Raw genomic sequence first — 13,117 nt, forward strand, 5'->3', positions numbered from 1 at the left:
CAGAATTAGTCCATTTAGCCTATCGAATCTGCTCTGCCATTTCATCATGGCTGATCCAATTTTCCTCTTAGCCCCAACCTCCTGCCTACTCCCAGTATCCCTTCATGCCCTGACCAATTAAGAATCTATCAACCTCTGCCTTAAATGTACATAAAGACTTGGCCTTCACAGCTGCCTGTGGCAAAGAATTCCAGATTCACCACTCCCTAGTGAAAGAAATTCCTCCTCATCTCCATTCTAAAAAGACACCCTTCTATTCTGAGGCTGTATCCTCTGGTCTTAGACTTCCCACATCCACTCCTTTTGTATAGACATCCTTTTGTATTCTCTCTGCTTTCTCAAAACTACCTGCCCTTCACTCATCTTCACATCATCTGCATACTTTATAACAAAGCCATCAATTCCATCATCCAAATCCTTGACACATAATGTAAAAAAGAATTGGCCCAACCTAGGCCCCTGTGGAACACCACTAGTCACCAGAAAGAAGCCAGTCAGAAAAGGCTCCCTTTATTCCCAATCTTTGCCTCCTGCCAATTAGTCACTGTTTCATCCATGTTAGAATCTTTCCTGTAATAGCAGGGACTGCAAGTACACAACATCAAATGATTTTCCTTTGTCTATCCTGCTAGTTATTTCTTTAAAAATTCTAACAGATTTGGCCTTGAGGAAACCATGTTTAATATGGCCTATTTTATCAAGTGCCTCCAAGTACCCGGAGACCTCATCCTTAATAATCAACTCCTACATCTTCCCAGCTACTGAGGTCAGACTTCTGTCCCTCTCTTTTCTTGAAGAGTGGGGTGACAATGTGCAATTTTTCAATCTGATCTGGCAGACCAATAAGAATCTAGTGATTCTTGAAAGATCTCCTCAGCCACCTTTTTCAGAACTCTGGGGTGTACACCATCTGGACTAGGTTGACTTATTTACCTTCAGACCTTTCTCTTTTCCAAGAAACTTTGTCTAGCTATGGTAACTTCACATACTTCATGCCTCCAGACTCCTGGAAATTCCACCAGTGTCTTCCACAGAGAAGACTGATGCAAAATACTTACTCAGTTTGTTTGCCAATTCATTGTCCTCTGTTACTACCTCTCCAGCATCATTTTTCAGTGGTCCAATGTCCACTCTTGCCTCTCTTTTCACTTTATGTATCTGAAGAAACCTTTAGTATACTCTTTAAATTACTGGCTAGCTTGCTTTTGTATTCCATCTTTACCTTCTTAATGACTTTTTGCAGTTGTCTTCTGTTGGGTTTTAAAAGCTTCCAAATCCTCTAACTTCCCACAAATTTTTGATGTATTATAAGCCCTCTCTTTGGCTTTTATGTTGACTTTGACTTTCCTTGTTATCCATGGTTGTGTCACCTTTCCTTTAGAATACTCCTTCTTTGGGATGTATATATCCCGTGCCTTCCAAATTGCTTCCAGAAATTCCAGCCATTGCTGTTTTGTTGTCATCCTTGCCAACATTCTTTTCCAATCAATTCTGGCCAACTTCTCTCACATGCATCTGTAATTCCCTTTAATCGACTGTAATATTGATATATCAGACTTCAGCTTCTTCTGAATTTTCAGTGTGAATTCAATCAAATTATGATCACTTTCTCCTATGGGTTTTTTTTTTACCTTAAGCTCTCAATTCAGGTTCCTTGCACAATATCCAATCTAGAATAGCTGATTCTCTAGTGGGCTCAACCATGAACTGCTCTAAAAATCAGTCTCGTAGGCATTCTAGAAATTACCCCTCTTGTAATCCAGAATCAACATGATTTTCCCAATCTACCTGCATTTGAAGTCCCCCATGACTATTGTAATTTTGCCCTTTTGGCATGCATTTTCCATTTCCCATTGTAATTTGTAGGCCACATACTTATAACACGCACAAAATGCTGGAGGAACTCAACAGGCCAGGCAGCATTTATGGTAAAAAAAAAATCAGTCAACATTTTGGGCTGATACCCTTCAGCAGGACTGGAGAAGAAAAGCTGACTTGTAGAATTAAAAGGTGGAGGGGGGAAGGGAGTGAGAAACACCAGGTGATAGGTGAAACCTGGAGGGGGAGGGATGAAGTAAAGAGGTGGGAAATTGATTTGTGAAAGTGGCAGAAGGCCATGGAGGAAAAAGGGGAAATGAGCACCAGAGGGAGGCGATGGAGGGGCAAGGAAATAAGGTGAGGGAGGGAAAAGGGGATAGGAAATCGTGAAGGGGGGTGAGGGTGGTGTGGGACATTTCCAGAAGTTTTAGAAATCGATGCTCATGCAATCAGGTTGGAGGCTACCCAAATCAGGTTCCTCCAATCTAAGTGTGGCGTCATTATGACAGTGGAGGAGGACATGGATGAATATATTGGAATGGGAATGCGAAGTGGACCCCTCATAATTTTGTATACGTCTAGCAAATCAAATCTCCTTCAACATTCTAAAGAATACAGTCCTAACCTATCCAATCTTTCTTTAAAACTCAGACTCAGCAACTGTAAATTTTCTCTGTGCTCTTTCAACCTTAGTTACATCTTTCCTGTCAGTAGGTGACCAAATCTATACACAATAATCCAATCTCAAAGCTCTAGACATGCCCTATTCAACAATTATACCAGTGCCCAAGAATAATTGGCTGCCACATTGGCTGCCTTAATGACCATCACCCGGTAGCACTCACATTGACAGTGATGAAATGCTTTGAGAGGTTGCTCATGACTAGACTGAACTCCTGCCTCAGCAAGGACCTGAACCCATTGCAATTTGCAACAGCAAATTGGTCAACAGCAGGCGCAATCTCAATGGCTCTCCACATGGTCTTAGACCACCTAGACAACACAAATACCTATGTCAGGATGCTGTTCAGCAGTTGATACTATCATTCCCACAATCTTGATTGAGAAGTTGCAGAACCTAGGCCTCTGCCCCTCCCTCTGCAATTGGATCCTCGACTTCCTAACTGGAAGACCTCAATCTGTGTGGATTGGTGATAATATCTCCTCCTCGCTGACGATCAACACTGGCTTACCTCAGGGGTGTGTGCTTAGTCCACTGCTCTACTCTTTCAATACCCATGACTGTGCGGCTAGGCATAGCTCAAGTACCATCTATAAATTTGCTGATGATACAACCATTGTTGGTAGGATCTCAGGTGGCGATGAGAGTGTGTACAGGAGTGAGATATGCCAACTAGTGGAGTGGTGCACAGCAACAACCTGGCACTCAACGTCAGTATGACGAAAGAGTTGATTGTGGACTTCAGGAAGGGCAAGATGAAGGAACACATACCAATCCTCATAGAAGGATCAGAAGTGGAGAGAGTGAGCAGCTTCAAGTTCGTGGGTGTACAGATCTCTGTGGATCTAACCTGGTCCCAACATATTGGTGTAGTTATAAAGAAGGCAAGAAGGTATGGAGGGCTATGGTCCCAGTGCAGGTCAACGGGAGTAGTCAGTTTAAATGGTATTGGCATGGACCAGATGGGCCAAATGGCCTGTGTCTGTGCTGTACTTCTCTATGACTCTAAACTTGAAGACTTACAATAAGTTAACAAATTGACTGAGGCAAATGTGAAAAATTTCCGTAAATACTTTCAAAAATAATGAAATGAAAAACTAAATGTAAGAACAAACTATAATAAGCATTAACTTATTATAAGCATTAACTTAAAACTAAATCAAATCAGTATTTGGTTTGATCACCCTTAGCCTTTCAAACTGCATCAACTCTCTTAGCTGCACTGGATGGTAGTGATGGAGAGTGTTGGGTAGTTTTATCTGAAAATTAGCTGTTCCAGGTATATTGGAAATCTTGCCACAGTTTTTCTGTAGACTCTGCCTGTCTCTTTTGCTTCTGTCTCTCCAGATAATCCCAGACAGCCTCAAAAATGTTGAGATCAGGGCTCTGTGGGGGCACACCATCTGAAACCATATAGAAAAATCTTGGGTGCCTAAGACTTTTGCACAGTACTGCATGTCACTGACCATAAACCTGATTTTGAGGAAAATGTAGCCAAGTCAATTGAAAGGAATCTTATTGAGATGGGAGAAGCTCTGGTCAGTCTTTTAAAAATTCTATTTGCACAAATTTGCATCATTTTACAGGAAATGAAAACAGACTGGTTAGTTTTATCTCAGGTCAGGCATGTAAGACTTGTGTTAGAAGAATTACTGGAAAGATCCAAATACCATCTAATGAAGATGACTGATTTAGGACCTGGATCAGCTATGGGGTCAGCTTCTTGTAACTGTGAATGGCCTAATCTTGTTCTCACATTCCTAACTGTGCCAAGGTGGTACTATTTTCATGCAGTCCTGGGTTGCTTGTTAAGGCATGGAGTGCTACATAGAAAAAAAAGATGTTGTCTCTGTTAGGGCAACTCCAAACTCCTTTTCTTTAGCATCACAGGCATAAATATTGTCTAGCCCGTGGCACCTGAGCGTTACACAAAATAGCTGAGACAAAATGGTAGTCTCATAACATCGAAAAGCTAACAAAGTTAATGCTCAAGTTAAAAATCACTGCTCTGATAAGCAATGAATGGCAGTAACATCACACTCCTCTTTTTAGAGTTCATCAAGGTGGTTAAGGTGTTGGCACATTCAAAAGGACTTAACAATTAAAACTAATTAAATAATTAGCAAATATTGAAGAATGAAAGTCACCAAAACAGACATTTGAATTCTGTAAATGATTTAATAATGTAAACACCATGTAACCTACACTATTCTCCTCTTTCCCTAAAGCAACAAATCTCAATCAAAATGGAACAGTTTGTGGATCTTGGTGCTGGATCTGAAAGAATATTGCCTAACAGATGAGAGAGCAGAATGAAGGTGTAACCCAGCAGAAAATACTGACACTGGAACAGCATGGCTAATAAGTTCAAGACTTCCATGTTCGTCTGGAACTCCAGGACTTTGATGAATGAAGATAAATGGTTTTGAAGATTACTGACAATGTATCTATCTGGTAGTGCTGAAAATCTATTAAAGATGCCCGACCATAATACAAAAGTTAACCTTCATACCATAGGACTTACCCTTAAAAGCTAGGTCAACCTTGATGTTTAATGATTTAAAATATTAAGCAGTTCCATCTCTTAATCCTGTTTCACTATTGAATACATCTACTTCAATCTAGTTTACTTGTTTTCACTTCATTGCTTTGTTAATCAAGAACTGGCTTGCCCACAGAAGGCAAAGAGTGGTTGTAGTCGGGTCATATTCTGCATGGAGGCCGGTGACCAGTGGTGTGCCTCAGGGATCTGTTCTGGGACCCCTACTCTTTATAATTTTATAAATGACCAGGATGAGGAGGTGGAGGGATGGGTTAGTAAGTTTGCTGATGACACAAAGGTTGGGTGTGTTGTAGATAGTGAGGAGGGCTGTCAGAGGTTACAGCGGGACATTGATAGGATGCAAAACTGGGCTGAGAAGTGGCAGATGGAGTTCAACCCAGATAAGTGTGAGGTGGTTCATTTTGGTAGGTCAAATATGATAGCAGAATATAGCATTAATGGTAAGACTCTTGGCAGTGTGGAGGATCAGAGGGATCTTGGGTCCGACTCCATAGGACGCTCAAAGCTGTTACGCAGGTTGACTCTGTGGTTAAGAAGGCATATGGTGCAATGGCCTTCATCAATCGTGGGACTGAGTTTAAGAGCCGACAGGTAATGTTGCAGCTATACAGGACCCTGGTCAGACTCCACTTGGAGTACTGTGCTCAATTCTGGTCACCTCACTACAGGAAGGATGTGGAAACTATAGAAAGGGTGCAGAGGAGATTTACAAGGATGTTGCCTGGATTGAGGAGCATGCCTTATGAGAATAGGTTGAGTGAACTCGGCCTTTTTTATTTGGAGGAACAGAGGATGAGAGGTGACTTGATAGAGGTGTACAAGATAATGAGAGGCATTAATCGTGTGGATAGTCAGAGGCTTTTCCCCAGGGCTGAAATGGCTAACATGAGAGGGCATAATTTTAAGGTGCTTGGAAGTAGGTACAGAGGAGATATCAGGGGTAAATTGTTGTCTTTTTTTTTAAAAACTCAGAGAGCAGCGAGTACATGGAATGGGCTGCCGGCGCTGGTGATGGAGGCGGAGATGATAGGGTCTCTTAAGAGACTCCTGGATGGCTACATGGAGCTTAGAGAAATAGAGGGCTATGGTTAAAGCCTAGGTAGTTCTAAGGTAGGGAGTTGTTCAGCACAGCATTGTGGGCCGAAGGGCCTGTATTGTGCTGTATATTTTCTATGTTGCATATCCATTTCTAACTAGCAAAAAAAAAATCATCAATCTTATCCCAACATCTACAACCTTTCAGCACAGCAGGTTCCAGACTTCCATCACTCTTAGTATGAAAATGTGTTCCTTAATTTGCTTCTACATGCATAGGTTATATTTTTTTTTACACTACACCTTGTAGTCTCGATTCTGTATTTAAAATAAAACTTTTGATAAGGTCATATATGATTGTTTATAGGGCCACTGTCAGATCCTTTGCATAATTTATATTGCCTCAATCGGATCATGATATTCAAAATTTAACATTAAAGATAGATACATTTCACATTAAATATTTCTTCATTTCTTTAAGTTTTGTCTCTGAAAATGAATGCTGTGTTCATGGTAAGACCAATGGAGGCTTCCTCTGAACAACTGAAGCACATCTACCCCCACCAGTAAACCACCACCCCTGAGCAGTTCTACACTCTATTCCAGACAGTAATAAATCCTTAAATTTGAAATACTTCTCTTTTGATATTTTGCAATAAATATTTTGCATTGTATTTGTTGATCCTACTGTGGTATGGCTCATAGCAAGTCTTATACATGGACTTATATGTAGGATCTTCCAAAGCTCCTGATATCTCACATTAAAAATACTGACATTCATTTCTCAAATCCAGAGTTCCTGAATCAAATTTTTGCCAACAGTCATAGGAAGTTTATTTTAAGGAAACCCGACTGATAAAGCCAGTTTTAGAAATGTTTATGGGATACACAAATATTTATCATAGGAACAATAAGAATTTATTGTCATGAATAACTTACTTCAGCATCAAGTACAATCATATTTGGGCATTCACTTACAGAGCAAAGAACTGTGCAGCAAAGGAACAAGCCTTTCAGCTCACAATGGTGTACTGAACTAATTAAAATAATGACATTTAATCCCTTCAGTGTTGAGGTGAGTGAAGTTATCTTCTCTGGTTCAAGAGCCTGATGACCTGATGGTTAAGGGGTAATAATGTTCCTGAACCTGGCGGTTGGGTCCTCATGCTCCTGGACCTCTTTACTATCACATCACTACTACATCAACTCTACAAATCTCTGGTGAGACCACACTTAGAGTATTGTGTTCAATTCTTGTCACCTCATTATAGGAAGGATGTGCAAGCTATGGAGAGGGTGCAGAGGAGATTTACCAGAACGTTGCCTGGATTGGAGAACAAGTCATATGAAGCAAGGTTAGCAGAGTTTTCTCTTTTCTCTTTGGAGCGTAGAAGTATGAGAGGGGACTTGATAGAGGTCTATAAGATTATGAGAGGCATAGATAGGGTGGATAGTCAGTACCTGTTTCCCAGGGCACCAATAGCAAACACCAGAGGGCATATGTACAGAATTAAGGGAGAGAAGTTTAGGGGATACATCAGGGTTAAGTGTTTTTTTTTGTTTTTTTTTGTTTTTTTTTAATAAACACAGAGGATTGTGAGTGCCTGGAATGACTTGCCAGGGATGGTGCTGGAGGCTAAAACATTAGGGGTATTTAAGAGCCTCTTGGACAGGCACATGGATGAAAGAAAACTGGAGGGTTATGGGGTAGTGTGGGTTTAGTACTTTTTTTAAAAAAAGGATTATATGGGTCAGCACAACATGTAGTGTTCTCCTTCTTCTACTACTTGTAGATGGAGTGGAGAGCAGACAATACCTACTACTTTTTGTTGGCTTTTCCTCTCAAGGGCATCGGTGTTACCATACCAGACTGTGATGCAGCCAGTCAACATACCCTCCGCTGCACATCTATAGAAGTTTGTCGAAGTTTTAGATGGTATGCTGAATCTTCACAAACTTCTAAGAAAGCAGCTACCATGTTTTCTTTGTAACGTTAACACCCGAGACATGCTGGACCCAGGACATACTCCTCTGAAGTGATAACGCTGAGGAATGTAAAGCTGCTGGCCCTCCCCCCAGTGAGAATGGCTCACGGACCTCCGGTCCCCTCCTCTTGTTCTCAATAATCAGCTTCTTTATCTTGCTGACACTGAGTAAATAAAAGTGTTGTGGCTCATTCAGTCAGATTTTCAGTCTCCCTAACATATGCTCATTAGTCACCACGTGTGATTCAGCCTATGACAGTGGTGTCAGTATTGGAGTTATGCTTAGCCTCACAGACATAAGTAAGAGTAGAGCAGGGGGCTAAGCACAGATAGTCATTGTGGAGGAGATGTTGTTGCCAATCCGAACTGACTGGGGTTTGCAAGTGAGAAAATTGAGGATCCAGTTGCACAAGAAAGTATTGAGGTCTAGGTCTTGGAGCTTATTGATTCATTTTTATGGGATAATAGTATCGAACACAGAAATAAGGTCAAGGAAGTGTATTCTGATGTATGCATCTTCACTGTCCAGATATTCCAGGGTTGAGGGAAGAGCTGATGAAATGGCATCTGTTGTTGGCCTGTTTTGACAGGTAAACAACTTGGAGTGAATCCAAGTAGCTCCAAGCACATCGTCACAGTGGATGTAAGTGCTACTGATGATATTCATTGACGGCAGATTACCACGTTCTTCTTGGTATTATTGAACCTCAGCTATCAGTGAGCGCTCCAGCCTGTTGATCAGTACTGGTACTTGACCAGGTACCCTGTTGGAGCAGATGCTTTTCATGAGTTCAACTTCCTAGGAGCTAGTAGTGATCTTTCAAGAATCACTAGATACTGGAATAGTTCCGGAGGAATGGAAAATTGCAAATGTCACTCCACACCTTAAGAAGGGTGGGAGGCAATATACAAGGAATAATAGACCAGTTAGCCTGACTTCAGTGATTGTTAAGATGTTGGAAGCCATGACTAAGAATGAGGTTTAGGTGTACTTTGAAGCATATGATAAACTAGGCCAAAGTCAGCACAGTTTCCTTGAGGAGAAATCTTGCCTGACAAAACTGTTGGAATTCTTTGAGGAAATGACAAACAGACAAATGAAAGTCAGTTGATGTCGTGTACTTGGATTAACAGAAGGCCTTTGACAAGGTGCCGCTGCACATGAAGTGCTTAACAAGAGTATTATAGGAAAGATACCAGCATAGATGGAGGATTCACTGACTGGCAGAAGTGAAAAAGAATAAAGAGGGCCTTTTCCTTTTGGTTGCTGGTGACAAGTAGTGTTCCACGGGGATGGATATTATATGTCAATGATTTGAATGACAAAATTGATGGATATGAAAGGAGATAGTTAGCATTGCAGATGATCCCAGGAATGAAAGAGTTAATGTATGAGGAGCATTTGATGGTTCCAAGCTTGGATTTGCCGGAGTTTAGAAGAATGCGGAGGGATCTCATTGAAACCTATTGAATATTGAAAGGCCTAGATAAGACTGTGGATAGTGAAGGAATCTACGACCAGAGGGCAAAGCCTCAGGCTACATCCACTCTAGACCAGATAATTTTGAAAACGCCGGTTTCGCATAAAAACAATAGGTGTCCACACTGTGTTTTTGAAAACATCTCTACCCACATTGAAACGGAGATTTCGGCGAATCTCCTCCTACTGGGCATGCGCAGGACACATCTACCGAAAAGAAGCGACATGTTTGGTGTCGAATCTCGCCGTAAAAGTGCACGTTTGTGTAGTTACAGACTAGAAAAACTTAAAACAATGGACAGCTGTTGGCTTTCGTGCAGGAGAATTTAAAAGTGAAAAAAAAACATAATACTGAAGCGTATGGAGGCAACCAACAGGGAGTTCACGGACTGTATGACCCGGCTGACGATGAACACTGAAAAACTGACCAACTCTGTTGCATTAATAAAGCACCTTGTTAAATGTGTAAAACATGTCTGCATCAGTATTATCTTGTACTTCCATACAATGTCACATTAAGCTGTTACACATCTATTGTCAGAGAAGTACTTGCATAAATAGGTAAACCACCTTCATACAAGCAAGGACAGAAAACAGGCAAAGTGAGTATACTTATTTATTCAGTAAGTTAGTGGTTAAAGTATTTGGTGAGTACATTTCTAACTCTTCTGGCTTCAGTCTCGTTGCTGTCTGTTCTGAAATTTTTAGGTTGCGTTCAAGAAAACAATGAAATAGTGCGCTACGGTCTGATAGTGTTTTCAGATTTCTCCAGTTACCCCGTCCACACTGATCTGCCTGAGCAGCGTTTTTAAAAATACCCACCCTGGAAAGCGTTTCTGAAAAGCTCCGGTTTCGGGGAACGAAAACGCCCTTTTAGTGTGGACTGAGGGTAAAAATGAAGAGAAAAAGCTTTGGTTACGGATTTATCCAGTGTAGTGTGGACGTAGCCTCAGAATGCAAGGATATTTCTTTAGAACAGAGATGGAGGAATTTCTTTAGCCAGAGAGTGGTGAAGCTGTGGAACTCATTACCACAGATAGTTGTGGAGGCCAAGTCATTAAGTATATTTAAAGCAGAGGTTGATAGGTTCTTGATTAGTATGAGCATTAAAGTTTATGGAGAGAAGGCTGGAGAATGGGTAATCTAATGAAAATACTGAACAGAGTTTCAAAATCAGCTAAAAATGAATAATTCAACTCCGTAAAACCGAAAGAAAGCAAAATGAATACTTACGTGTAGGCTTCAAAATCTCCATTGTTAATGGCTTCAATCAGTTGCTCGGTAACTTTGATAATTTCTTGCTTGCGAGCTATGAATAAACAAGACAAATGATTATAAAAAATACTCAAAGGCATTAAGAAGAGTACTCTGTTTTCCAGTCATGTAATCAGTTCATAGACTTCCTACTGCCATCTGAACTCTTCTCTCGCTCGTGGACAATTTATCATCAGCAAGATTCTTTTATTAAAAATGGCTTTCAATAAATCTGAACAGTGTAATAGTATTTGGTTTCATAATATCCCATACTTAGAGAAACATTTTATTCATACATAACCAATTGGAAGGAATAGAACCAGGAAGCTGTGCAGTATCTTACTTATCATGGTTTATAAAATGTAATTAAATATACTATGAAAGAATTTGTATACCAAAAATATCTTGCAAAAAAAGCCTCTTTAGCTACACCATCATATGTGCCATGTTGTATGACGTGGGCGATCATAGTCAATGTCCATTCTTGTTCTTGGCAAATTTTTCTACATAAATGGTTTGCCATTGCCTTCTTCTGAGCAGTGTCTTGTTTTAAGAAATTTTTTTTGCTCAATACTCTTCTTTGTCTGGTGTCAGTGGTCAAATAACCAGTACTTATGATATGCACCAACTGCTCTTGTGGCCATCCCCCACCATGGGAGGAGGTACACCATCCCTTTTAAAGTATAATCTTCTGCTAGTCATAACTCATCTACCCCGTTACACACATGAGGAACTCAGCAGGCCAGGCAGCATCTATGAAAAAATAATCGATATTCCAGGCTGAAAAGAGGAAGCGGGGAGCAGTACCAAAGGCAGGCAGTGGGCGGGCAAGTAGATAACATGACAGCGGGACCGGGGATGGGAATTGGTGAAGGTGGTGGGGGGGTGGGGGGGCATTACTAGAAGTTTGAGAAATCGATGTTCATGCCATCAGGTTGGAGGCTACCCAAACAAAATATAATGTGTCGTTCCTCCAACCTAAGTGTGGCCTCATCACGACAGTGGAAGAGCCCATGCAGACCTATCAGAATGGGAATGGGTGGGCACAGGGAGATTCCAGCTGTTCTGCCGGATGGAGCACAGATGCTCAGGCAGGTGTAGTACTTGTTCCACTTTCAAGGGTAAGTGCCAAGAGGGTGATCAGTGGGGAGAGACAAATGGACATGTGAAAAGCAGAGATTGGAGGGAGGAGGGAAAGATGTGTTTGGTGGTGGGATCCAGTTAGAGGTGGCAGAAGTTTCAGAGAATTACATACTGGACACAGAAGCTAGTGGGGTTGAAGGTGAGGACAAGAGGAACCCTATCCCTGTCTCCCTTTCCCCACCATCACTCCACAATCCTGTCTCTCTCAGGTCCCACCATCAGCACCTGGGTCCTCAGGCACTCCATCGTCGTCTCACCCCACACTCGAAACTTCCCTCCCCTCAGACACTACCAACCCCCCCCCTCCCTCTGATCCCAGCTCTCAGCCATGCCAGGGTTCACCATTTCCTCAGTCCTCACATTTGTCAACCTCAGAGGGGAAGGTCGATGGGAATGACTGACAAAGGTGAAGCCCTTACTGAGGACAGAACATGTCACCTCGGAGAGCGGAGGTTGGAGAGAATGACCGACAAAGGTGAGGTCGGAGGGAATGGTGAAAACCCAGCATGAATGAGAACTAGGATCAGAGGGGGGAAAGGGGGCTGGTAGTGGAAGTTTCGAGTGTGGGGCGAGAGGAAGATGGAGTGCCCGAGGACCCAGGAGCTGATGGTGGGACCTGAGAAAGACAGGATTGTGGAGAGCTGGTGGCGGGAGACAGGAGACAGGGCAGCCTGTGAAGACTTGGCCAGAGCGGGAGTCAGAGGTTGGATCAGCAGCAGGGATTGCGGTCTGGTGACACCCAGGCCTGCCGGTGTTTGAGTCAGCAGGTTCTTTGATCTGTAGACAGGCGACCTTCCGATCCTTGCAAGACGTGAGAAAGTCAAAGAATCGGAGACTAAAAGCATGGATCTGGCAGAGGATGAAGAAGTGTACAGGTGGCGGAGAGAGAATCCCGGAGTGGTGGAAGTGACTGGCATAGGGACACCAGGTACCACCTCATGGTGGAAAGTGTGGCGCGTAGAACGCGGTGGGAGGAGCAGTCAATTGAACGCGAGTACCTGGGGTCCTCAGAGGGTCCAAATCAAGCAGCTTGAAAACGAATCTGGAAACCGTGTGTTATAAGCTGGCGGCAAAGACATGTTCCCAGAAAGGATACATGGCTGTGGTAGAGGGTCTGGGTAAGCGCATGGTCAAAGAGTTGGACAGCAGCAGGGATC

The 13,117-nt window shown here is 42.2% G+C and overlaps 1 protein-coding gene across 21 annotated transcripts in view; it reads right to left on the bottom strand.

Moving 5' to 3' along the window:
• Window positions 1-13,117, bottom strand: part of LOC140738067 (calcium/calmodulin-dependent protein kinase type II delta chain) — a 548,084-nt gene that overhangs the window by 14,744 nt on the left and 520,223 nt on the right. For all 21 annotated transcript variants that reach the window (XM_073065146.1, XM_073065137.1, XM_073065143.1 and 18 more), the window contains one exon: window positions 10,797-10,872. In XM_073065146.1, the coding sequence (XP_072921247.1) occupies window positions 10,797-10,872 (76 nt within the window). The remainder of the gene's footprint in view (window positions 1-10,796; window positions 10,873-13,117) is intronic.

The sequence above is a fragment of the Hemitrygon akajei genome, chromosome 13, assembly GCF_048418815.1.
Source record: "Hemitrygon akajei chromosome 13, sHemAka1.3, whole genome shotgun sequence".
In the NCBI taxonomy this organism is placed as follows: domain Eukaryota; kingdom Metazoa; phylum Chordata; class Chondrichthyes; order Myliobatiformes; family Dasyatidae; genus Hemitrygon; species Hemitrygon akajei.